The following is a 27,877-nucleotide window of genomic DNA, read 5'->3' as shown; positions in this document are numbered from 1 at the left end:
CGACAGTGCAGCACTCCCTCAGCACTGACCCTCCGACAGTGTGGCACTTCCTCAGTACTGACCGTCTGACAGTGCAGCACTCACTCAGTACTGACCATCTGACAGTGCGGCACTCCTTCAGTACTGACCGTCTGACAGTGCAGCACTCCCTCAGTACTGACCGTCTGACAGTGCAGCACTCCCTCAGCACTGACAGTGTGGCACTCCTTCAGTACTGATTGTCTGACGGTGCAGCATTCCCTTAGCACTGACCGTCTGACAGTGCAGCACTCCCTCAGCACTGACCCTCCGACAGTGCGGCACTCCTTCAGTACTGATTGTCTGACAGTGCAGCACTCCCTCAGCACTGACCCTCCAACAGTGCGGCACTCCTTCAGTACTGACCGTCTTGACAGTGCAGCACTCCCTCAGTCATTACACCTTCCTACTCACAAAGTCAGACTAATCTAGGATGAAATTAAAAATCACAACAGCAGCTTATAGTCCAACAGGTGTTGTATGATTTTTAACTTTGTCCATCTCAATCCATCACTGGCACCTCCACATCATATTTGAGGATGGAGATTGGTTGTTCCCCGGTTTACGTGAGCAACCCAATCATAAACTGAATGATTGATTGGACGCCAGGGAATGTAATCAGTTATGAAAATAAAGTAGGTGCAGCCATGACTGTCCACTAGGAACTGAGAGAAGGCTTAGGAATCACAAATCAATTCACAAACCTGTATTTATAAAGTGCCTTTAACAGAAAAGTACGACACTATACAGCAACCTGTGCACTAAGATAGATGCGAAGCTAGGGTGGGAGGTATGAGAAGCTTCAGTAAGAGGTAGGTTTTAAGCAGCATCTTGGAGATGAGAGACAGACATTTTGGGTGGGAACTGCTGAACTTGGGACCCAAACTGTAAAAGGCATTTTTGACTGGAACAAGAATGACACAAAGCCAGAATCCAAGGAAGGACAGAGGCAAATCCTGGTGGAGCAGAGCCACTGAATCAAACTCTCCACCCAGATCTAAACATCAAGATAGAGAAAAGTGGAAATTATTGGGAAACTCAGCAAGTCTTGCTGCAACTTCTTTTATTTACTTATGGGATATCGGCATCGCTGGTTGGCCAGCAATTATTGCCCTCCCCGAATTACCCTTGAACTGAGCAGCTTGCTAGGCCATCTCAGAGGGCAGTTGAGGGTCAATGACATTGCTCTGAGCCTGGAGTCACATGACCGGGTCGGGATGACAGATTTCCTTCTGAGGACATTAGTGAGCCAGATGGCAGCGAAACCAACTTTATGTTTAACAGGAAAGTTTGGGCTGTGAGTTGACTGTAAATTCAGGTTGGAGCACCTGGACACAAAGGAGATTGAGCATAGGTTTGATTGAGATTGATAGGATTATGAAAGCTTTGGATAAGGTACACGGCGATTTGTTAGCTAATGATAGGACTGGACATTTTGGAATATTGAAGCATGAGAGATATTATTGAAACATACAAGGTTCTTAGGATTGGGTAAATGTCATAGTCATAGAGTCATGGAACATGGAAAAAGACCCTTCTGTCCAACTAGTCCATGCTGACCATGTTCCCAAATGAAACTAGTCCCACCTGCCTGGCCCATATCCCTCCAAACCTTTCTTATTCATGTGGTTAGGAAGTTTTCAAATGACACCCAAAATAGGTGGCATTGTGGACAATGAAGATTATCTGAGTACAACTGGGACCTTGATGCACCAAAGGGCAGATGGGGGTTTAATTTTGATAAATGGGAGATGTTGCATTTTGGTAAGACAAGCCAGGGCAGGACTTATTCAGTTAATGGTAGAGCCCTGGGGAGTGTTGCCAAACATAGAGATCCACAGTTCCATGAAAATGGCATCGCAGGTAGACAGGGTGGTGAAGGTGGCATTTGGCACGCTTGCCCTCACTGGTCAGATCACCAAGAACAGCAATTGGGAGGTCATGTTGCAGCTGTACAGGACATTGGTTAGGCCACTTTCAGAATATTGCACACAATTCTGGTCTCCCTGCTATAGGAAGGATGTTGTTAAACTTAGCAGGGTGCAGAAAAGATTTACAAGAATGTTGCCATGGTTGGAGGGTTTGAGCTATAGGGAGAGGCTGAATAGGCTCGGGCTTTTTTCCCTGGAGCGTCGGAAGTTGAGGAGTATCCTTATAGAGGTTTATAAAATCATGAGGGGCATGGATAGGGTGAATCACCATGGTCTTTTCTCTGGGATGGAGGGAGTCCAAAATTAGAAGGCATAGGTTTAAGGTGAGAAGGGAAAGATTTAAAAAGGACCTGAGGGATAACTTCTTCTTGCAGAGAGTGGAACGGGCTGCCAGAGGACGTGGTGGAGGCTGGTACCATGACAGCATTTAGATTAGATTACTTACAGTGTGGAAACAGGCCCTTCGGCCCAACAAGTCCACACCGACCCTCTGAAGAGCGACCCACCCAGACCCATTCCCCTACATTTACCTCTTCACCTAACACTACGGGCAATTTAGCATGGCCAATTCACCTAACCTGCACATCTTTGGATCGTGGGAGGAAACTGAAGCATCCGGAGAAAATGTACAAACTCCACACAGACATTTACCTGAGGTGGGAAATGAACCCGGGTCTCTGGCGCTGTGAGGCAGCAGTGCTAACCACTATGCCACCCCAAGGGTTTAGGGGATGTGGGACAAATGCTGGTAAATGGGATGAGGTCAGATTGGGATATCTGTTGGTGCCAATGAGTCAGACTGAATGACTGTGTGGTATGACTGTGTGGAGAGGTTGTTGCCCCATGTTGGAGTCTCTGCAACCATAATTTCAAAATAAGGGGCTTGCTCATTTAAGACAGAGATGAGGAAGAATTTTTTTCTCTGATGGTTATGAATCTGTGGAATTTGTTATCACAGAGGTCTGTTGAGACTGGGTCATTAAGACTGAGATGGTACAATAAGGGAATTAAAGATTATGAGGAAAAGACAGGAATGTGGAGTTGAGGATCATCAGATCAACCGGGATGTTACTGAGTGGCGGAGCAGACCCGAGGGGCTCAATGGCCTACTGCTGCTTTTCGGTTTTGTGAGTAAGAAGATGAAGATTTCAGGGATTGAGCAGGCAGAAATTAAATAGATTTTTTTTCCACAGGGAGCAGTAATAATTTGAAACAAAAGGGTGGTAGACTTGGAATTGGATTTGAAAAGGAAACCAGATGGGCATTTGAGGAAATAATCTAGCCACTGAGACTAGCAAGAGAAGTGGGCTAACTGAGTTATTCCAGTGTGAATTCAACACCAAAATGTCTTTAGGACGCCGTCTCCTGAAGCCTGTTATTGTTACTTGGTCTGTTTGAGGGTTGAATAATGCTCAGGAGCCTCTTCTGGGACCTAGCAGATGTTTAGGAAGTGGCTGCAGGATAGTCCCAGCTTTTCTCCTGCTGACAAAGCTCGAACAAACAAGTGTAGGCCATTCAGCCCATTGAAACTCTTCTGTCATTCAATCTGCTTGGGTTGTTCATACCTTGATTCCAATGACGTGTCCAGGTTCCATAATTCCTCAGTTGTTGAGATCTGAAATTCTGCTGTTTGGTGGAAAGGAGACCACATTATCTTGGCATTTGTGAGAACATTGTCCCCTGACATCATCCCGAACAGCCGAGCCAAAATTTCAGGGAATAGCTCCTTCTGTCTGAAGACATACAAAACCCAAGCCAAGCAAATAGGTGCTGCTACTGCAGATTGTTGTACAGTCAGGACCTATCCCCACCAGTACTGTACCCCAGTGTTATACAGGGACAGACCTGTCCACACCAGTACTGTACCCCACTGTTGTGCAGGGACAGACCTGTCCACACCAGTACTGTACCCCAGTGTTGTACAGGGACAGACCTGTCCACACCAGTACTGTACCCCAGTGTTATACAGTGACAGACCTGTCCCCACCAGTACTGTACCCCAGTGTTATATAGTGACAGACCTGTCCCCACCAGTACTGTACCCCAGTGTTGTACAGTGACAGACCTGTCCCCACCAGTACTGTACCCCAGTGTTATACAGCGACAGACCTGTCCCCACCAGTACTGTACCCCAGTATTATACAGAGATAGATCTGTCTTCATCGGTACTTTACTCCAATGTTATACAGTGACAGACGTGTCCCCACCAGTACTGTACCCCATTGTTATACAGTGACAGATGTGTCCCCATCGGTACTGTACCCCAGTGTTATGCACTGACAGAGTTGCCCCAACCAGTACTGTACCCCAGTGTTATATAGTGACAGACCTGTCCACACCAGTACTGTACCCCAGTGTTATACAGTGACAGACCTGTCCCCACCAGTACTGTACTCCAGCATTATACAGATAGATCTGTCCCCATCAGTACTTTACCCCAATGTTAGACAGTGACAGACCTGTCCCCACCAATACTGTACCCCAATGTTATGCAGTGACAGATCTGTCCCCATCAGTACTGTACCCCAGTGTTATGCATTGACAGGCCTGTCCCCACCAGCACTGTACCCCGGTGTTATAGTGACAGACCTATCCCCACCGGTACAGTACCCCAGTGTTATACAGTGCCAGACCTGTGCTCATTTGTACTGTACCCCATTGTTATACAGCGACAGACCTGTCCCCACCAGTACTGTACCCCTGCATTATACAGAGATAGATCTGTCCTCATCGGTACTTTACTTCAATGTTATACAGTGACAGACCTGTCCCCACCAGTACTGTACCCCAGTGTTATACAGCGACAGACCTGTCCCCACCAGTACTGTACCCCTGCATTATACAGAGATAGATCTGTCCTCATCGGTACTTTACTCCAGTGTTATACAGTGACAGATGTGTCCCCATCGGTACTGTACCCCAGTGTTGTACAGAGACAGACCTGTCCCCGACAGTACTGTACCCCAGTGTTATACAGTGACAGACCAGTCCCCATCGGTACTCTATCAGACCTGTCCCCACCAGTACCGTACCCCAGAGTTACACAGAGATAGATCTGTCCCCATCGGTACTTTACCCCAGTATTATATAGTGACAGACCTGTCCCCACCAGTACTGTACCCGTGTTATACAGTGACAGAGTTGTCCCCACCAGTACTGTACCCCAGTGTTATATAGTGACAGACCTGTCCCCACTAACACTGTACCCCAATGTTATGGAGTGACAGACCTGCCCCCACCAGTGCTATACCCCAGTGTTATACAGTGACAGATGTGTCACCATCCATACTGTGCCCCAGTGTTATACAGGGACAGATCTGTCCCCACCTGTACTGTATCCCAATGTATAGTGATAGATCTGTCTCCATCTGTGTTATACATTGATAGAGCTGTCCCCACCAGTACTGTACCCCAATGTTATATAGTGATGGATCTGACCTTATCAGTGCGGTACCCCAGTGCTATACAGCGACAGATCTGTTCCCACCTGTACTGTACCCCAATGTTACACAGTGACAGACCTGTCCCCACCTGTACTGTACCCCAATGTTACACAGTGACAGAGCTGTCCCCACCAGTACTATACCCCAGTGTTATACAGTGACAGACGTGTTCCCACCAGTACTGTACCCCAATGTTATACAGTGACAGGCCTGTCACCATTTGTACTGTATCCCAATGTATAGTGATAGATCTGTCCCCATCAATACTGTACCGTAGTGTTATACATGAAGGACCTGTCCCCACCAGTAACTGTACTCCAGTGTTATACATTGATAGAGGTGTCCCCACCAGTACTGTATCCCAATGTTATACAGTGATGGATCTGACCCTATCAGTGCGGTACCCCAGTGCTATACAGCGACAGATCTGTTCCCACCTGTACTGTACCCCAATGTTACACAGTGACAGACCTGTCCCCACCTGTACTGTACCCCAATGTTACACAGTGACAGACCTGTCCCCACCTGTACTGTACCCCAATGTTACACAGTGACAGAGCTGTCCCCACCAGTACTATACCCCAGTGTTATACAGTGACAGACGTGTTCCCACCAGTACTGTACCCCAATGTTATACAGTGACAGGCCTGTCACCATTTGTACTGTATCCCAATGTATAGTGATAGATCTGTCCCCATCAATACTGTACCGTAGTGTTATACATGAAGGACCTGTCCCCACCAGTAACTGTACTCCAGTGTTATACATTGATAGAGGTGTCCCCACCAGTACTGTATCCCAATGTTATACAGTGATAGATCTGTCCCTATCAGTGCGGTACCCCAGTGTTATACAGTGACAGACCTGTCCCCACCTGTACTGTACTCCAGTGTTAAACATTGACAGACCTGTCCCACCAGTCCCGTACCCCAGAGTTACACAGAGATAGATCTGTCCCCATTGGTACTTTACCCCAGTGTTATACAGTGACAGACCTGTCCCCACCAACATTGTACCCCAATGTTATGGAGTGACAGACCTGCCCCCACCAGTGCTATACCCCAGTGTTATACAGTGACAGACCTATCCCCACCGGCACTGTACCCCAGTGTTATACAGTGACAGATCTGTCACCATTTGTACTGCACCCCAATGTGTAGTGATAGATCTGTCTCCATCAGTACTGTACCGTAGTGTTATACATGAAGGACCTGTCCTCACCAGTACTGTACCCCAGTGTTATACAGTGACAGACCTGTCCCCATTTGTACTGTACCCCAGTGTTATACAGTGACAGACCTGTCCGCACCAGTACCGTACCCCAGCGTTATACAGAGATAGATCTGTCCCCAAGGGTACTTTACCCCAGTGTTATACAGTGACAGACCTGTCCCCACCAGCAAGGCACCCCAACATTACACAGTGACAGAGCTGTCCCCACTAGTACTGTACCCCAATGTTATACAGTGACAGATGTGTCCCCACCAGTACTGTACCCCAGTGTTATACAGTGACAGACCTGTCCCCACCAGTACTGTACCCCAGTGTTATACAGTGACAGACCTGTCCACACGAGTACTGTACCCCAGTGTTAGGCCTGTCACCATTTGTACTGTACCCCAATGTATAGTGATAGATCTGTCTCCATCAGTACTGTACCGTAATGTTATACATGAAGGACCTGTCCTCAACAGTAACTGTACCCCAGTGTTACACATTGATAGAGCTGTCCCTACCAGTACTGTATCCCAATGTTATACAGTGATGAATCTGTCCCCATCAGTGCGGTACCCCAATGTTATACAGTCCCAGACATGTCCCCACCAGTATTGTACCCCAGCGTTATACAGTGACAGATCTGTCCCCACCTGTACTGTACCCCAGTGTTATAGTGACAGATCTGTCCCCACCAGTAACTGTACCCCAGTGTTATACATTGATAGATCTGTCCCCATCAGTACTGTACCCCAGTGTTATACAGTGACAGACTTTTCCCCCACCAGTACTGTACCCCAGTGTTATACAGTGATGAATCGGTCTCCATCAGTGCGGTTCCCCAGTGTTATACTGTAACAGATGTGTCCCATCCATACTATGCCCCAGTGTTACAGTGACAGACATGTCCCCACCAGTACTGAACCCCAATGTTACACAGTAACAGCTGTGTCCCCACCAGCATTGTACCCCACGGAGATACAGTGATAGATGTACATACATGAAAAGGACTCCTATTCCGCTCTAAACATGTGGTTTTTCATTAATGATACACTTTTGTTTCTACTACAAAATGATTTTTGTACACAAGTTACCCATGGTGATCACCTACGATACAAATATACAGGATAACAAAAAGATCATTTGCGTTTTAATTAGAAATCTAGAGTGATTGACATTGGCTTGTACGAATACAAAATAATAGAACTGATTTCTGAAAAGAGAACATGGAGTGGGAAGAGTGAGGAAGGTAGGTCAGTGACATCAAAATCCAACGATTATGGAGCCCACAGCAGGAAGCTCCAACACAAAAACTGACAGCACAATGACCATCACACGGACCCTCGGGCTGGTCTCTCACAGTCCCTCAAAACCACCTCACCGGACCCTCAGGACTATCACACTCTCACACAAATGGCCGCAAGGTCCATTTCCACTGTCCCTACCACCATCTACCACACTCACTATCTTGCCAATTTCACGCTGACCACAAAACTCAGTGCCGCATGAATCTCACTGATGGTCACAGTGACTGTCGCTCTCATCGTCTCTCTGACCGACATAAACGGCCGTTTGAAATCCTCATTGAGGGCAAAGTACGAGGCCACAAAAGGTTTGCATATGAAAATATCCGATCAATCGTCCTTGCCTCCTGAGTGGCAGATTTCAAATGCAAATTACTGAACTGATCAGTAGATTATTTATTTGTTTCCAAAATCTGATTGCGATTTTTTTTCCTTCTGAGAACATCAATCAGAGGGGCTGAATTTGGTTTGCACTATGGGATCATTCGGTTTATGTTACACAGCACTGGGACTAAACCTTCAATAACTCAGCAGCCCCAGCCCCCTCTGTAACGTCATTCACTAAAACAAATCCAACAGATCCTGTCTAGAAGTGGAGGAACTCAAGCAAATCAAGACTTAGTCTTGCCTTTTGTGAATGAACAATGTGGAAGATTTTTAACAAAAACTACTCATCTCCAGCAACTCTCTCCACACTTTCCCCATCAAACACTCCAAAGACAGGGACAACATAGGGATAGATACAGAGCAAAATCCCTCTACACTGTCCTCCATCGAACAGTCCCAGGACTGGGACAACACAGGGTTAGATACAGGCAGAGTAGACTCCCTCTATTCTTTTAAACATTATGCTCCTCAACACTGCCTCCATCAAACATTTTTGGGACAGGCACAACACAGGATTAGACACTCCCTCGCTATTACGTTGCCAATTAAAGTCTGTGACCAGTCACATTAGACATTGGTTAGAAACTGTCAGGGGTGATCTCACATCCAAACTTTCCAGTGATCACAGATCCCATCTCAACCTGGACTGGAAATATTTAACCCTGATCCTGAAATGAGAACCTCAAGCCAACAACTGTTTCAGTCACTGAGGGAGTCAACTCCATTCTACAGACACACTCAGCTGCTGTTGGACTGTTCACAGAATACATCGTGAGTGGATACATCTCAATAATAAACAAGAATCAAATTTAGAAAACAAAGACAATCCTCTAACCCGGAGATATGCAACTAAGGGTTTCAAAAATTACAACTCAATCCAAAACCTGCCATGATCTTTGACCCCCCAATCTGAATAACCCCCCATAGGTTTGGCCTCAAGGATTTAAGAGGAAATGATTCCATTACAATCAAACCAAACAAGCTGCTGTTGAATTAAAACATTTGGGAGTGAGATGAAACTGAATTGAGAATCGGACAATATCTTGATGCAGCTTGGCATCCCTGGTTGTGTCTGGTTGAGGGACTTGAATCTCAAGGCTGTGACAGGACAGTAATGGTCCCTGCACCTCAACAATTAACTGGCTCAACCCATCACACAACCAGGCAAATACCTCTCGGAACTGACAACAGGAGCGAAACTCTCTACAGGTCACTGCTTAGGGAAGTTGAGAGAGAAAGAGAAAGAGAGAGAGAGAGAAAGACTGCCTTTGGTATTTGAATGACCTTCACAGAAGTTTCTTGAACACTGGTATGGCATCATCTATAGTATCATTTTGATGACATTGACTTTGAAAGTAACAGTCCCTTGATCCATTGTTGATTGTTACAGTAAGATTGCTCTATTGTTACTAATGCCAGAGTGTGGTCCCACCAATCCCTCTTCTCTCACTGAAGAAAAGTTGATCAATATGGACACAGATACTGACAAAGGTCCAAGCTGATAGATATTGATCCTGAAGTTTTGACCAAGAATGACATTGACAGATGTTGGTAGTGAACGATGTTGGTAGTGAACGATGCTGAATAGGCACCAGTCCTTGCTCTTTTGTTCCCAACCAGCACCATGCTGGGTTTAGAGTTTGTTCTAAGGCCTTAGTATCCACTCAGACCGGCATTGACAGCTCATCGTACTCATCCACGCCGTCCTTCTCATCAAAGGTAGGCTGAGCATCGTCAGCATCGAGCTGCAGAAAGAGAAAGCCATCAGTCAGTCAGCAGGAAGGGAAGTCAAGGTACATCAGCTTCAGCTCAATCAATTCAGAACCCCAGGAAAATCCATCAGACAGTACACCAAGGCATTGCAAGAGTCTAGCTTAATGAATGAAGAGTTATTCAAAGTGAAATTCAGAGGCTGAGCAAAATAAAGGTCTTTCTGTTTGAGACACAGAGGCCAGAGTGTCTCGGGGCTCAATACAAATGATAGCCAAGCAAACTTATCTTGTGACAGCAAGAGTCAATCAGTAAAACCATCAACAATATAACTCTAACACGACCAGAGTGTCAAACAATGACCAGTTACAGGGATCAGTCAGGTATCATTGCTGCAAAGGTCTTGGACACTCTGCAATATGAAGACACGCCAGGCTCCACAAATGTGCTTGAGATGGAGATCAGCAACCTAACAGGGTGAACCTGATCAATATTTCAATCGACTGCACTGAACTTGTAAACATCTGTGCCCTAAATTTATCTTTTCATCAATAAATTTGATAGGATTTATAGTCAGAGTTTGGTCAGGTCCAGTCTTTACAAACACTTACTAAGTCACTAACAGCTGCTGTAGTTGAATAAGGACAAATCAGTACCTTACTACTGGACTCATCATAAAACCCATGTAAAGCCTAATACATCACAGAAGTAGGCCATTCAGCCCATCTGCTCTGTTCCACCATTCTAGGAGATCATGCCAGTTCTGGTAATCTTAACCGCTTTCTTTTCTCGGTCACTCAGCTCTGGTTTCCCTGAGTGATTAAAAATCTGTCTTTCTCAACTTTGACTATCCTTAATGTCTCAGAATTAATAGCGTTCTGCGGTAAAGAATTCCATGAATTCACTACCCTCAAAGAGAAGAAATTCCTTCTCATTTCTCTCATAAATGGTTGATTCCTTATTCTGAGATTGTTCCCTCTGGACCTCGACTCTCCCACAGGGTTAACAACCTGTCTGCATCTACCCTGCCAAGTTCCTAAGAATATTTCAATCAGGTAGCCTCTCATTCTTCTAAACTCTAATGAGTACCAGCCCTAGCTATCTAATCTTCGCTTGATAGTACATAATGTAAAATATTGCTAAAACAAGACATCTTGTACTCATCAAAACTAGGTGATTACACCTTCTCCTCTAAACCCTTTCCAACGTTGGCACAGAAACTGAGAGGAGGAGGCCATTCAGGCCTTTGAGTCTGATTTCTATTGTTTACAATTTACAGAGATGTTCGAGAGTAGTATGTCAAAGTTTGCAGATGGATGACACTAAAATGAGTGGAAGAGCAAAGTGAGCAGAGGACACAAAGTCTGCAGAGTGGGCAAAGGTGTGGCAGATGGAGTACAATGTTGGGTAAATGTGAGGTCACCCATTTGGTCGGAATAACAGAAAGTGGGCTATTATTTAATTGGTGAAAAATTGCAGCATGCTGCTGTGCAGAGGGACCTGGATGTTCTTGTGCTTGAATCACAAAAAAGTCAGTTTGCAGGTGCAGCAGGTAATGAAAAAGGCAAATAGGATCTTGCCCTTCACTGCTAGAAGGATGGAGTTTAAAAGCTGGGAGGTTATGCTGCAGGAAGGTAGGCACACACCCAGAGTACTGTGTACAGTTATGGTTTCCTTACTTAAGAAAGGATACACTGGCACTGAGGGGGTGCAGGGGAGGGTCACTAGATTGATTCTGGAATGAGAAAGTTGCCTTATGAGGAGAGATTGAGGAGACTGGGATTGTACTCACTGGAATTTAGAAGAATGAGGGCAGATCTTATAGAAACAGATAAAACTATGCAGGGAATAGATAAGATAGAAGCAGGGAGGCCTTTGCAGTGGTGGGTGAAACTAGAACTCAGAGACACATCTTCAAAATAAGGAGGAGCAGATGTAGGACTGAGTAGAGGAGGAATGTTTTCACCCAAAGGGTTGTGAATCTGTGGAATTCCCTGTCCAGGGAAGCAGTTGAGGCTACGTTGTTGCATGTTTTTAAGGCAAAGATAAAGTGAAGGAATTAAGGGTTACGGTGAGCAGGCGGGGAAGTGGAGCTAAGGTCAGCCACAACCTTATTGAATGGCAGATCAAGCTCAAGGAGTCAGATGGTCTATTCCTGCTCCAAGTTTATACGTAACTATATTTAACTCCTTCTTGAAAACCAATGATATTTTGCCCTCAACTTCTTTCTGTAACAGAGAATTCCACAGGCTCCCCACTCTCTAGGTGGAGACATTTCTCCTCATCTGAGTCCTAAGTGGCCTACCCTGTATCCTTCGACCCTGACCCCTCATTGTGGACTCTCCCTTCATCCTGCCTGCATTTATCTGCTCTCACCTGCTTTCATTCTCAACCAGTCGCAACCAGAGGATGTAAGGAAATGGCTTCTCATCCTGCTCTTATGCAACTAGCTCTGGTGACTGTCGAAGAGCTGTCTTCAGCCTCCTCCTATTTCTCATCTGCCCCTTGGCAACACTATCTGAAGTTGCAATGTCTGGTTCCACATGTATCCTGGTAATATCCAGCTCCATCCCATCACCACCTCTCTTAATCCCTCCACAGGTCAGAAGTCACATGACACCAGGTTATAGTCCAACATGTTTATTTGGAATCACAAGCGTTTGGAGCGCTGCTCCTTCATCAGGGAAGGACAATGCTCTAAAAGCTTGTGACTTCAAGTAAACCTGTTGGACTATAACCCGATGTCATGTGACTTCTGACCCTGTCCACCCAACACTGGCACCTCCACATCATGAATCCGCCGACAGGCTGAGCGTCATCATGCTGCAAGCCTGAAATTTAACAAGATGTTTTTGAATTAAACACTGGAAAGGGCAAAGCCGTTGTCAAACTTCACTGGTCTTGACATATTTCATTCCTCTCCTTGGCAGTTGCCTGAAGGTGAACCAGAATCAGTGGTGTCATGGTGATGTCACTGGGTTAGTAATCCAAGATACCAGGTTCATGTTCTGGGGATGTGAGTTCAAACTTTAAAAAAAATGGCTTTAAAAAATGAAGATTATGTGAAAACTCATCTGGTTCACTAATGTCCTTTACAGCTGGAAATCTGGCGTCTTTAGCTGGTCTGCGCAAGGAGGAGGGAGAGAGCAGACACTTGCAGACCTACAGACAGCTCAACATATGGCTCAAAGGCATAATGACGTTGGCCAGCTCCTAACTCAAATGCTCATATATCATAAGATTAGATTAGATTTCCTACAGTGTGGAAACAGGTCCACACCGACCCGCAACCCATGCAGACCCATTCCCCTACATTTACCCCTTCACCTAACACTACGGCCAATTTAGCATGGCCAATTCACCTAACCTGCCCATTTTTTGGACTGTGGAAGGAAACCGTAACACCCAGAGGAAACCCACGCAGACACGGGGAGAATGTGCAAACTCCACACAATCAGTCGCCTGAGGTGGGAATTCAACTCGGGTCTCTGGCGTTGTGAAGGCAGCAGGGCTAACCACTGTGCCACCCTGATTTACTCGCAGTGAATCCCACGGCTCTGTGCTTGCTAATGTACCTGGGATCCTGTCCCAGTTTGAATTTAAATTTGGAATCCTTGTTTACAAACCGCTCCATGGGGATGATCTCTATCCCACACTGTGTGATAGTGGGATACTAACAGCAGCAGGTGGGATCAGTGCTGACTCCAAGACTGGGGGTCTCAGTGAAAGACATGACAGAGAAGGGTGTCCCAAATACATAGTAACAAAGCTGGATATCTCCTGAAGAACACTTACACATTTCATCTCTCGATCTGTGAAGATTCTGGTGAGTGCGAAAACTTTCAAAGGAACGGTCAAAATGAGCACGAATGGGAAAGCAAGAGAGGCAACAGTGGACATCACAGCCCAGAGAATCGCCAGACAAAAGACCTGGATAATGGTGAATAAGTGCATCCGAAGGGTCTTCACCTGCAAACAGGAAAACACGGTTAGGCTCCCACCCTGACTCCCGCATCAACCAAACCACCCTCACTCCCACCCGTCCGTAACCCACCCTCACTCCCACACCCAACACCCCCACCTCCCCCACACCCACCCCCCCTCCCATATACCCCCACCCTCACCCCCGCATCCCCCCTCCCTCACTCCAACATCCAACCCCCTGCATCGCCCACACCCACTCCCCAAAACACACCCCTCTTCCCCCCTTCAACCCCACTTCCTCCCCCCATCCTCACTCCCACATCCCCTTTCCCGCATCCCCCCACACCCTCCACCCTCACTCGCACGTCCCCCCCACCCTCACTCCCACATCCCCTCTCCCACATCTCCCCCACTCACTCCTGCATCCCACTCACCCTCACTCCCACATCCCCTCTCCCACCTCCCCCCCACCCTCACTCCCACATCCCCTCTCCCACCTCCCCCCCACCCTCACTCCCACATCCCCTCTCCCGCCTCCCCCACCCTCACTCCCACAGCCCCTCGCCCTCACTCCCACAGCCCCTGAAACCACCCACTGCTTCCCTGCTTGCCCCCCTGCTCTCGCCCATCCCTCTTACCCACCGACAGTGAATTGGGAACCCCCTCACCTTCCGGACATAAACATGATCCGGATGATGCTTCGACGGCATCAGCAGCAGCTGCAGCCGCTCATACAGCTCAATGCCATTCAGAGAGGTGACACCCATGTACAGGAAGATCCCAAAAAGCACAGCTAGTGGGATCTTTCGTAAGAGATCACCAATTACGATGGACAGACCTGGAAAACAGAAGGTTCCAGAGATTTACAACAGAAGGAACTGGGAACAACTAAAAGGGAAAAGATAAAGAGAAGGCGGCAAAGAAGAAATGAAAGAAATTAAGAAGAAAATGAGAAAGGGAAAGAGGTTAACTTCATTTAACACTCAAGGTGATGGAAATCATAATATTTTTAAAAATCTGGTTAATACTGGAAGAAGAAACTCTTCAGGGCCATGAGAAAGTGGATAAAGAGCCAGCAAGGCCACAATGGGCCAAAGAGTTTGTTTCTGTGCTGTCAGATTCTAACATTGCTCAGTCGCAGTCTCAGATGACGAAGCGAAGTTGGATAGGTAACAAGCCAGTGAAGTCCAAATCCTGCAGGCAAGCCAATAAATCAAAAGGAAGGTCCAGAGACAACAGATTTATTGTCTGATTCTGGTTTTGGTTCTGCTGTGTAAAGTGTTAGTCGCTGAGGAAGGAAGGGAGAGAACAATGTCACTAAGCATGAGAGAGAGGTCAGAAACGGTGAGGGAGGGCGCGGAGACTGTGAGAGGGCGAGACGGTGAGGGAAGGCATGGAGATGGTGAGGGATGGCGCGGAGACGGTGAGGGAGGGCGTGGAGATGGTGAGGGATGGCGCGGAGATGGTGAGGGAGGGCGTGGAGATGGTGAGGGAGGGCGTGGTGACGGTGAGGGAAGGCATGGAGATGGTGAGGGATGGCGCGGAGACGGTGAGGGAGGGCGTGGAGATGGTGAGGGAGGGCGTGGAGACGGTGAGGGAGGGCGTGGAGATGGTGAGGGAGGGCGTGGTGACGGTGAGGGAAGGCATGGAGATGGTGAGGGAAAGCTCGGAGATGGTGAGGGAGGGCATGGAGATGGTGAGGGAGGGCGCGGAAGCGGTGAAGGAGGGCGCAGTGACGGTGAGGGAGGGCGTGGAGACGGTGAGGGAGGGCGCGGAGACGGTGAGGGAGGGCGTGGAGACGGTGAGGGAGGGCGTGGAGACGGTGAGAGGGCGAGACGGTGAGGGAAGGCGTGGAGATGGTGAGGGATGGCGCGGAGACGGTGAGGGAGGGCGCGGAGATGGTGAGGGAGGGCACGGAGACGGTGAGGGAGGGTGCGGTGACGGTGAGGGTGGGTGCGTAGGGGATGAGGGAGGACGCGCTAACGGAGAGGGCGGAGATGGTGAGGGAGAGGGCAGAGATGGTGAGGGGGGGGCGTGCAAACTGTTAGTGAGGGCGCGGTGACGGTGAGGTAGAATGTGGAGATGGTGAGGGAGGGTGTGGAGACAGTGAGGGAGGGCGTGGTGACGGCGAGGGAGGGCGTGAAGATGACGAGGGAGGGCGTGGAGATGACGAGGGAGGGTGCGGTGGCGGTGAGGGAGGGCATGGTGAGGGAGGGTGTGGAGACGGTGAGGGAGGGCGTGGTGACGGTGAGGGAGGGCGTGAAGATGACAAGGGAGGGCATGGAGACGACGAGGGAGGGTGTGGCGATGGTGAGGGAGGGCATGGTGACGATTAGGGAGGGTGTGGAGATGGTGAGCGAGGGTGTGGTGATTGTGAGGGAGGGCACGGTGACGGTGAGGGAGGGTGTGGAGATGGTGAGGGTGGGTGTGGAGACGGTGAGGGAGGGCGTGGAGACGGTGAGGAAGGGCGTGGAGACGACGAGGGAGGGTGCGGTGGCGGTGAGGGAGGGCATGGTGACGGTGAGGGAGGGCACGATGACGGTGAGGGAAGGCGTGGTGTCGGTCAGGGAGAGTGTGGAGACGGTGAGGGTGGGCGTGGAGACAGTGAGGTAGGGCGTGGAGACAGTGAGGTAGGGCGTGGAGACGGTGAGGGAGAGTGTGGAGACGGTGAGGGAGGGTGTGGTGACGGTGAGGGAGGGTGTGGAGATGGTGAGGGAGGGCGTGGAGACGGTGAGGGAGAGTGTGGAGATGGTGAGGGAGAGTGTGGAGACGGTGAGGGAGGATGTGGAGACGGTGAGGGAGTGTGTGGAAACGGTGAGGGAGGGTGTGGAGATTGTGAGGGAGGGCGCAGAGCCGGTGAGGGAGGGCGCAGAGCCGGTGAGGGAGAGTGTGAAGACGGTGAGGGAGGGCGCGGAGCCGTTGAGGGAGGGTGTGGAGACGGTGAAGGAGGGCGCGGTGACGCTGAGGGAGGGCGCGGTGATGCTGAGGGAGGGCATGGAGATGGTGAGGGAGGGCGTGGAGACGGTGAGGGAGGGCGAGAGCGAGTGTGATGATGGAGCTGGAGAGGGACAGTGATGGTCACTTACCCACGAGGACAGCTACCACGAGCCCCGTGACCCGTTGCTCCTTGACCTCCTGGATTTTGGGCTTGTCACCAGGAGCCACGGATTTGCTCATGACGGTCAGTGCATTCACGTGGGTGACGGTTCTGACAGTGGCAGCAGCGAGCCAGGGTAAACCAAACAAGGCTGCCACACCTCCTGATGCCACAATGATCAAAAGATCCAAGTGGAATCCGGAGCCTTTGGTCAGCATGCGCTCTTTCTTACTGATGATTAACCTGTACGTACAGAGGACATGGGGAGATTGCATTAATATAATGTCAACGGGCCTGGTCCTGCTGAGAATGCCAGACCAGACACAGAATTGTGTAGCATTGGAATACCCCATCAACATCACAGCTCAATCCCCTCCACAGGCACTGTCTCTCAGCAGAGACCCCTCCCCAGACACAGATACCCAGCACCGACCCTTCCCCAGACCCTTGGCTGTTATGGTATGATATCGGTAATCACCAACATATGTATTCTTTTTAAATTGCTGGTAGACTGATCTAACCACTTGATTAACCAGCCAGTTCAACTCAAATTAAAATTGAAATGTATTGCAAAGGGCTGAAATACTGTCGAATTGTTCGCTGGCTCCACTGATTTTAGGGGTATCTGTTGAAATGCTCTTACAGAAGAAGTCCCAGAACAATAGCTGGGGTCAGTGGCACCCTGACTGAATTGACACTTGCTCACTTCAGACCGATATGGACAGCAACTGATTAAGGCCTTAATCCTTCGAAGGGCACTGTTGGAATCAGCTTGGCGTGTTATGCTGATGACGACAACATACTCAACAGGGAGAGATGGTGGTGTAGTGGTATTGTCACTGCGTTGGGAATCCAGAACCCCAGGCTAATGTTCCACAGACACGGGTTCAAATCCGACCACAGTAGACAGTGACATTTAAATTCATTAGAACCTGGGAAGCAGACCTGGTCACCTTGGTTAATGGTGACTGTGTAACCAAGTTGTATGCTGTCCTTAACTGACCTGGCCTACATGTGACTCCAGACTGCCCACTAACTCACTAGTCCCCTTAACAAGGATAGTAATTGTCAGCAGCATTCACATTCCACAAACACATTTTAAGAAACAGCATCACTGAGCACAAATTCTTCATCATGAGGTACTCACGTGGTGATCATGGTTTCCATAAAGATGAGGATGAAGACCAGGATAGCAGGAATCAGGCTAGCGAACATCATCCAGATGGGGAAATCCGCATTCTTTCCCAAAGGATTAATGAACCAACCTCTCTTCTCTGGGGAGGTGACAGATAGGCCTGTAGGAACACTCAGTTTCTGAAAGAAAAGCACCCAGAAAGTTGGTGAAGAATCTTCAATTAACTCAAAGGTGAGGAAGCTGGGCACCAGTCCTCTGTCTGTGCTCACCAAACACTCCCAACATGGGGTTAGATACAGACTAAAGCTTCCTCTACACTGTGCCCATCAAATATTCCCAGGACAGATACAGCACAGGGTATAAACAGAGTAAAACGCCCTCTACCCTTTTAAACTGCAAGTAAAGTTTTTTTCACTACTGCCTCCATCAAACACTTCCAACATTGGATGAAATACAGAGAAATGCTCCCTCAACAGTTTTAAACTGCAAGTAAAGATTCCCCACACGGTGGGAGAAAGGGAGCACTGTGGATGCTGGAAAAGCACAGCCGGTCAAGCAGCATCCGAGGAGCAGGAGAGTTGATGTTTCGAGAAGAGCTTCTGCTTCAAAGGTCAACTCTCCTGCTCCTCGGACGCTGCCTGACCGGCTGTGCTTTTCCAGCACCACCCTTTTTGATCCCCTTCACTGTCCCCATCAAATACACCCAGGACAGGTATAGGATATGGGTTCAGATAGAGTAAAGCTCCTTCTATTCTTGTATACAAGAAGTTAAGCTCCCTTGACAGTATCCCCATCAAAACTCCCAGGACAGCTACAGCTCAGGGCTCGACACAGAGTAAACCTTCCTCTACTCTCATCTGCTGAAAGTAAAGCTCCATCTACACTTTTAAACAAAGAGTCACAAACTATACTGTTCCCATCAAGCAGTTAAAGTACGAGGTCAGATACAGAGTACATTTCCTCTACTCTTTCAAACTGAAAGTAAAGCTCTCTCTACACTATCCCCATCAAATACTGTTGGGACAGGGACAGGTTTTATAAATGGTAAACCTCCCTCTACTCTTTTAAATTGAAAGTAAATCACTGTCCCAATTCAACATTTCCAAGACAAGTTCAGCACAAGGTGAGATACACTCTGGGACACACTGAGCGCCAGAGGTCTGGATGGAGTAGAATTTGTACAAAGCATCCAGGAGAGTTTTCTAGAACAGTATGTCAATAGTCCAACAAGGGCAGAGGCCATATTGGACCTGGTACTGGGGTACGAGCCAGGACAAGTGGTAGAAGTTGTGGTGGGGGAATTATTTGGGAACAGTGACAATTCTGTAAGTTTTATAGTACTCGTAAATAAAGAAGGGAGTGGTCCTCAGGGAAGAGTACTAAACTGGGCCAAGGCCAATTATAATCAAAATTAGGGAGGAGCTGGGAAATGTGGATTGGACACAGCTATTTGAAGGGAAGTCCACATTTGAGATGTGGGAGGCTTTCAAAGATAGTGCAGGATAGGCATGTCCCTTTGAAGGCAAAGGATAGGAAGGGCAAGATTCATGAACCGTGGCTGACAGGAGAAATTGTGCGACTAGCCAAGAGGAAAAGGGAAGCGTACATAAGGTCCAGGCAGCTAAGAACAGAACGGGCCCTGGAGGAATATCAGAAGAGTAAGACAAGTCTTAAACGAAGAATCAAGAATGCTAAAGGGGGTTATGAAATAGCTTTAGCGAGCAGAATTAAGGAGAATCCCAAAGCATTTTATTCTTATATAAGAATCAAGCGGGTAACTAGAGAAAGGATTGGTCCACTGAAAGATAACGAAGGAAGGCCGTGTGTTGAACCTGAGAGAATGACTAAGATTCTGAATGATTACTTTGCATCAGTGTTCACTGAGGAGAGGGACATGATGAATCTTGACATTAGAGATAGAAGTTTGATTAGTCTGAATCACGTTGGCATAAGTAGGGAAGATGTGTTGGGTAGGCTAGAGGTTATTAAAGTGGACAAATCCCCAGGACCGGATGGGATCTATCCCAGGTTGCTGAGGGAGGTGAGAGAGGAAATAGCTGGGGCTCTGACAAATATCTTTGTGGCATCCTTAAATACAGGTGAGGTGCTGGAGGACTGGACAGTTGCTCATGTTGTCCCCCTGCACAAGAAGGGTAGTAGGGATATTCCAGGTAACTACAGACCAGTGAGCCTGACGTCGGTGGTGGGGAAGTTGCTGGAGAGGGTACTGAGGGATAGGATCTATTTATATTTAGAAAAGAATGAGCTTATCAGTGATAGGCAACATGGTTTTGTGCGGGGGAGAGCGTGTCTTACCAATTTAAGGAAGTGACCAAGCTGATAGTTGAAGGAAGGGCTGTTGATGTCATATACATGGACTTTAGTAAGGTGTTAGATAAGGTTCCCCATTGTAGACTAATGGAAAAAGTGAAGTCACATGGTGTGCAGGATTTTCTAGCTGGATGGATAAAGAACTGGTTGAGCAACAGGAGACAGAGAGTAGTAGTTGAAGGGAGTTTTGCGAAATGGAGAAAGGCGACCAGTGGTGTTCCACAGGGGTCAGTGTTGGACCCACTGTTTGTGATATACATAAATGATCTGGAAGAGTGCACTGTTGGTATGATCAGCAAGTTTGCAGATGACACGAAGACTGGTGGAGTAGCAGAAAGCATAAGGGACTGTCAGAGAATACAGGAGGAGATAGATAGACTGGAGAGTTGGGCAGAAAGTGGCAGATGGATTTCAATCCAGACAAATGTGAGGTGATGCATTTAGGCAAGACTAATTCTAAAGCGAATTATACAATGAATGGAAGAGCCTTGGGAAAAGTTGATGGACAGAGAGATCTGGGAGTGCAGGTCCATTGTACCCTGAAGGTTGCTGCACAGGTGCATAAAGTGGTCAAGAAGGCATATAGTATGCTTGCCTTCATTGGACGGGGTGTTGAGTATAAGAGCTGGCAGGTCACATTAAAATTGTACAAGACACCGGTTCGGCTGCATTTAGACTACTGTGTACAGTTCTGGTCGCCACATTGCCAAAAGGATGTGAACGCTTTGGAGAGGGTGCAGAGAAGGTTTACGAGGATGTTGCCTGGTATGGAAGGTGCTAGCTATGAAGAGAGGTTGAGTAGGTTAGGTTTATTTTCATTAGAAAAAAGGAGATTGAGGGGGGACCTGATTGAGGTTTACAAAACCATGAAGGGTATAGACAGGGTAGATAGAGACAAGCTTTTTCCCAGGGTGAAGGATTCAATAATGAGAGGTCATGCTTTCAAGGTGAGAGGTGGAAAGTTTAAGGGGGATACATGCGGCAAGTACTTCACACAGAGGGTGGTGGGCGTTTGTAACACATTGCCAGCAGAGGTGGGAGAGGCAGGCACGGTAGATTCATTTAAAATGCGTCTGGACAGATGTGAGTAGGTGGGGAGCAGGGGGATACAAATGCTTAGGAATAGACCGACAGGTTTAGACAGTAGATTTGGATCGGCTCAAGCTTGAAGGGCCGAAGGGCCTGCTCCTGGGCTGTAAATTTTCTTTGTACTTTGTTCATACAACATTACAGTGTTGTATAAGCCCTTTGGCCCTGGATGTTACGCTGACCTGTGGAACCAATCTAAAGTCTATCTATCGTACACTATTCCATTCTTGTCCATATGTCTATCCAATAACTATTTAAGTGCCCTTAAAGTTGACGAGTCTACTACTGTGGCAGGCAATGCGTTCCACGGCCCTACAACTACTCTGAATAAAGAAACTGCCTCTGTCCTATATCTATCACCCTTCAATTTAAAGCTATGTCCCCTCGTGCGAGCCATCACCATCCGAGGAAAAAGGCTCTCACTGTCCACCATCTAATTCTCTGATCATCTTATATGTTTCAATTAAGTCTGGTAAGGTCCTAGGGAGTGTTGCTGAACAAAGAGACCTTGGAGTGCAGATTCATAGCTCCTTGAAAGTGGAGTCGCAGGTAGATAGGATAGTGAAGAAGGTGTTTGGTATGCTTTCCTTTATTGGTCAAAGTATTGAGTATAGGAGTTGGGAGGTCAAGGTGCGGCTGTACAGGACATTGGTTAGACCACTGTTGGAATATTGAGTGCAATTCTGGTCTCCTTCCTATCGGAAAAATGTTGTGAAACATGAAAGGGTTCAGAAAAGATTTACAAGGATGTTGCCAGGGTTGGAGGATTTGAGCTACAGGGAGAGGCTGAACAGGCTGGGGTTGTTTTCCCTGGAGTGTCGGAGGCTGAAGGGTGACCTTATAGAGGTTTACAAAATTATGAGGGGTGTGGATAGGGTAAATAGGCAAAGTCTAGACATGTCCAAAGTCTATGTCCATACATAGAGGGCATAACTTTAGGGTGGGAGGGGAAAGATATAAAAGAGACCTAAGGGGCAACTTTTTCACACGCATATGGAATGAGCTGCCAGAGGAAGTGGAGGAAGCTGGTACAATTGCAGCGTTTAAGATGCATTTGGATGGGTATATGAATAGGAAGGGTTTGGAGGGATATGGGCCAGGTGCTAGCAGGTGGGACTAGATTGGGTTGGGATATCTGGTCGGCATGGACGGGTTGGACTGAAGGGTCTGTTTCTGTGCTGTACATCTCTATGACTGTAAGTCAACTCTCACTCTTCTTCTCTCTTAACAAAAACAGCCTCAAGTCCCTTAGCCTTTCCTCACCAAACCTTCCCTCTATACCAGGCGACATCCTGGTAAATCTCCTCTGACCCTTTCTAAAGCTTCCACATCCTTCCTATAATGCGGTGGCCAAAACTGTACACAATACTCCAAATGTGGCCACACCAGAGTTTTGTACAGATGCAGCATGATCTCATGGTTCCGAAACTCAATCCCTCTACCAATAAAAGCTAATACACTGTATGCCTTCCGAACAACCCTATCAACCTGGGTGGCAACTTTCAGGGATCTGTGTACCTGGACACAGAGATCTCTCTGTTCATCCACACTACCAAGAATCTTACTGTTAGCCCAGTACTCTGCATTCCAGTTACTCCTTCCAAAGTGAATCACCTCACACTTTTCTGCATTGAAATACATTTGCCACCTCTCAGCCCAGCTCTGCAGTTTATCTATGTCCCTCTGTAACCTACAACAGCCTTCAGCACTATCCACAGCTCCACCAACCTTACTGTTATCTGCAAATTTACTAACCCATCCTTCTATACCCTCACCCAAGTCGTTTATAAAAATGACAAACAACAATGGTCCCAAAACAGATCCTTGCGGTACTCCACTAGTAAGTGACCTCTAGGATGAACATTTCCCATCAACCACCACCCTCTGTCTTCTTTCAGCTAGCCAATGTCTGATCCAAACCACTAAACGAGCTTCAATCCCATGCCTTCATATTTTGTCCAACTGCCTCCCGTGGTGAATTTTACCAAACACCTTACTGAAATCCATATACACCACATCAACTGCTTTACCCTCATTTTTCTTAAACTGAAAGGAAAGCTCCCTCCACAGTGCCCCATCAAACCCTCCCAGGACAGAGACAGCACAGTGTCACACAGAAACATAGAAATACGGGGAGAGATTCACTCAGACCTTTGAGACTGTCCTGCCAATCAATCCAATCATGGCTGATCATCCAACAGTCCCTTGTTCCTGCTTTCTCCCCATACCCTTTCATCTCTTTAGCCCTAAGAACAAATATAATGCCTTTTTCAAACAAACAATATTTTTACCTCAACCACTTTTAGTGACAGAGAATTCCACAGGCTCACCGCTCTCTGGGCCTAGAAATTCCTTATCTCAGTCCTAAATGGCATACCGCGTATCCTCAGACTACACTCCCTGCTCATTGGTAACATTCTTCCTGTGTTTACCCCGTCTTGTCCTGCTATACCTTTATAAATTTCTACGAGATTTCCTCATTATTCTTCTAAACTCCAATAAATATATTTGTAACAGATCCAGACACTTTTCACGTTTGTTTCATTATCTCGAAAATCAGTCTGATGAATATTTCCTGAACCCCAGCATCTGCAGTCCTCACTCTCTCTTCCTTTACTGCACTCCCTCAATAGTCAGGACTCCCTTCCCCAGAGGAGAGTATATCTGCACACATCTCGATTGGAGGATAGCAAATGTTGTTCCCTTGTTTAAGAAGGGGAGTCGGGACAGCTCTGATAATTATAGGCCAGTGAGCCTTACTTTGGTTGTGGGTAAGGTGACTGAAAAGGTTATAAGAGACAGGATGTGTAATCATCTCAAAAGGAATAATTTGATTAGGGATTGTCAACATGATTTTGTGAAGAGTTGTGCCTAACCTTATTGAGTTCTTCAAGAAGGTGACTAAACAGGTGGATGAAGGTAAAGCGGTTGATATGGACCTCAGTAAGGTGTTTAATAAGGTTCCACATGGTAGGCTATTGTATAAAATACAGAGTTTCGGGATTGAGGGTGATTTAGCGGTTTGGATCAGAAATTGGCTAGCTGAAAGAAGACAGAGGGTGGTGGTTGATGGAAAATGTTCATCCTGGAGCTCAGTTACCAGTGGTGTACTGAAAGAATCTGTTTTGGGGCCACTGCTGTTTGTCATTTTTATAAATGATCTGGATGTGGGTGTAGAAGGATGAGTTAGTAAATTTGTGGATGACACTAAGACAGGCAAAGCTGTGGGTAGTGCTGAAGGATGTTGTGGGTTAAAGAGGGACATAGATAAGATGCAGAGCTGGGCGGAGAAGTGGCAAATGGAGTTTAATTTGGTAAAGTGAGAGGTAGTTCACTTCGGAAGAAGCAACAGGAATGCAGAGTACTGTTCTAATGGTAAAATTATTAGCAGTGTAGATGAATAGAGAGATCTCGGTGTCCACGTGCATAAATCCCTGAAAGTTGCCACCCAGGTTGATAGGGTTGTTAAGAAGGGATATGGTGTGTTGGCGTTTATTGGTAGGGGATTGAGTTTCGGAGCCATGAGGTCATGCTTCAGCCATACAGGGCACTGGTAAGGCCACACCTGGAGTATTGCGTACAGTTCTGGTCAACGCATCATAGGAAGGACATGGAAGCTTTGGAAAGGGTTCAGAGGAGACTTACTAGGATGTTGCCTGGTATGGAGGGAAGGTCCTATGAGGAAAGGCTGAGGGAACTGAGGCTGGTGTTCACTGGGGTGAAGAAGGTTGAGAGGTGACTTAATCGAGACGTATAAGATAATCAGAGGGTTGGATAGGGTGGATAGTGAGCACCTTTTTCCTTGGATGGTGAAGGCTAACACGAGGGGACATGGTTTTAAATTGAAGGGTGATAGGTTTAGGACAGATATCAGGGGTAGTTTATTTACCCAGAAAGTAGTAAGGCATGGAATGGCCTGCCTGCAACAGTAGTACACTCGCCGACATTAGGGGCATTTAAATGGGTATTGGACATATATATGGATAATAATGATATAGTCTAGGATAGAAGGGCATCAAATTAATTCACAGGTCAGTGCAACATTGAGGACCCAAGGGTCAGTACTGTGCTATAAAGTTCTATGTTCTACGTTCAGTACCCCAGGTGTGGTCTCACCAAGGCACTGTACAATTGCAGCCAGACATCCCTGCTCCTGGACTCGAGTCCTCTAATGATGAAGACCAACACCTTCTTCCCCGCCTGCTGAACCTGCACACGGACTTTGAGTGACTGGACACCCATGGTCTCACTGCTCCTCCCTCTTTCCCAATCTTATACTATTCAGATAATTATCTGCCTTCCTGTTTTTGCTAAAGTGGATAAACTTATATGTATCCCTTGATCTACCAAGCATTTACCCACTTACTCAGCCTGTCCAAAGCAAAGTGAAGCATCTCTGTATCTCCTAACAGTTTACCCTCCTATCCAGCTTTGTATCATCTATAAACTTGGAGATAGTATACTAAGTTCACCTGGTGAGGTCATTAAAAGACATTGTGAACAGCTGGGTCACAGCTCTGATCCGTGCAGTACCTGAGTGATACAGCAGTTGGTGAGTGGCACTTAGAAAATGACCCGGTTCGCCATAAAGTGAAGGGGATTTGTAAGTTACTGTTCACCTGAGTGAAGGTCTCCTGGATGGAATAGTCGACCAGAACCATGACAAGGATAGCTATTGGAACACCAAAGTCTCCTATCACACGCCGAATCTGTAACACAGACATATATTAATTTATACAGAATATTTGCAAATGCGTGATAAAAATTACTCTTTCAAAGTGCCCACATTCCACAGCTCCCATAACTGAGGGTCATAGCACAAACTGATCTCTTATCAATCCTGAACACAGTGCGTCCAAGGTTAGCCCCAGAGTGGCCCTGTGTCACTTTTTATTCCTGATGAAGAGCTTTTGCCCGAAACGTCGATTTTTCTGCTCCTTGGATGCTGCCTGAACTGCTGTGCTCTTCCAGCACCACTGATCCAGAATCTGGTTTCCAGCATCTGCAGTCAGTGTTTTTACCTTTGTGTCACTTACAGTCCAGCACACGTCAGATAGTAACATTCTTGCCTATGTGGTAATGCCATTGGTTTACGCTTCACTGCACAGACTGTGGTTAGATGACATTGCTGGACAACAATTGTGAGAAAAAGCAGAACTGTTGAGAGCGACAGCGCTGAGGGAGTGCCGCAGTACTGTCGGGAGGATCAGCGCTGAGGGAGTGCTGCAGTACTGTCGGGAGGGTCAGCGCTGAGGGAGTGCTGCAGTACTGTCGGGAGGGTCAGCGCTGAGGGAGTGCCGCAGTACTAACGCAAGGGTCAGCGCTGAAGGTCCAAGTGTTCTCTCAGATGGCATAAACGATGGCTCTTTTTGAACAGATAATGGAAATTCTTCCAATGGCCTGCCAATATTAATCCAGAAATAGAAAATCTGCTCACTTATCTGATGACCTTGGTGGGCCTCTGCTTTCTGTAGCTCTCCACATTTAAACTTGACAAAAGGAGCTCTTCTACTTTTCTTTCAAATAGTGCAGTGGTATTTTCTGCAACCTTTTGAAAGAGTGGCAAAGGCCTTGGGTTCACTGTTCATCCAAAAGACATTGCTGCACTTTCCCTCAGTACCACACTCTAGTGTTACACTGGGACATTTGATTTGACGTATCTAAAGCGGAACATGAAATTATAACCGTCGGAGTCCTGTGGCAAGCTGATGCAACTGAACCATTTGACAGTAAATACTCTGGGACATACAGATGCTGTGCAAGGCAGTCCCTTTTGTTGTAGGACTGTAACAGAGAATCTGTACTCTGTACATCAGCAAGACATATTGCAAACTGTTCTCTGCTTACAAAAGCACCCCATAGCCTCAAACCAAGAGCTACATTATTTGATGTGAAGTATATGGAAGGAAAATACAGTCTATATCCTTCACAATGAAGACATGTGGGAAAACATTCAATCAATACCCTTCTATACACTTCTCAGAAAAATCCACTTATTTGTAAGTAATACTAATACTTGGTCTTACATTTCAATTCTACTGATGACTACAGAGTGAGATGTTGGGTTAGAGAGGGGGCTGTCATTTTTTCTTTGGTGGGGGTCTGGTGGAGAAGAATCCAAAGATGGGCGTTAGTCAGCAGGCAGGGTAGATGGAAGTGAATGAGGCAGAGACAGACAAGCAGACGGACAGAAACGTACACAACACAGTGAGAGACAGACTGACAAGCAGACAGACAGAAACATACATACCACAGTGAGAGACAGACAAGCAGACAGACAGAAACGTACACAC

General features: G+C 47.1%; 1 protein-coding gene across 5 annotated transcripts in view; it reads right to left on the bottom strand.

The window, feature by feature from the left end:
- Positions 1-7,735: 7,735 nt before the first annotated feature.
- Positions 7,736-27,877, bottom strand: part of LOC132815145 (anion exchange protein 2-like) — a 260,861-nt gene continuing 240,719 nt past the window's right edge. For all 5 annotated transcript variants that reach the window (XM_060823950.1, XM_060823951.1, XM_060823952.1 and 2 more), the window contains 6 exons: positions 26,204-26,293; positions 18,177-18,343; positions 17,019-17,272; positions 14,601-14,770; positions 13,804-13,977; positions 7,736-10,043 (listed from right to left, as the gene is read on the bottom strand). In XM_060823950.1, the coding sequence (XP_060679933.1) occupies positions 9,963-10,043; positions 13,804-13,977; positions 14,601-14,770; positions 17,019-17,272; positions 18,177-18,343; positions 26,204-26,293 (936 nt within the window). In that variant the 3' untranslated portion in view covers positions 7,736-9,962. The remainder of the gene's footprint in view (positions 10,044-13,803; positions 13,978-14,600; positions 14,771-17,018; positions 17,273-18,176; positions 18,344-26,203; positions 26,294-27,877) is intronic.

Source organism: Hemiscyllium ocellatum, chromosome 4 (assembly GCF_020745735.1).
Source record: "Hemiscyllium ocellatum isolate sHemOce1 chromosome 4, sHemOce1.pat.X.cur, whole genome shotgun sequence".
Lineage (NCBI taxonomy): Eukaryota > Metazoa > Chordata > Chondrichthyes > Orectolobiformes > Hemiscylliidae > Hemiscyllium > Hemiscyllium ocellatum.
This window is presented reverse-complemented; position numbering and strand designations above follow the sequence as displayed.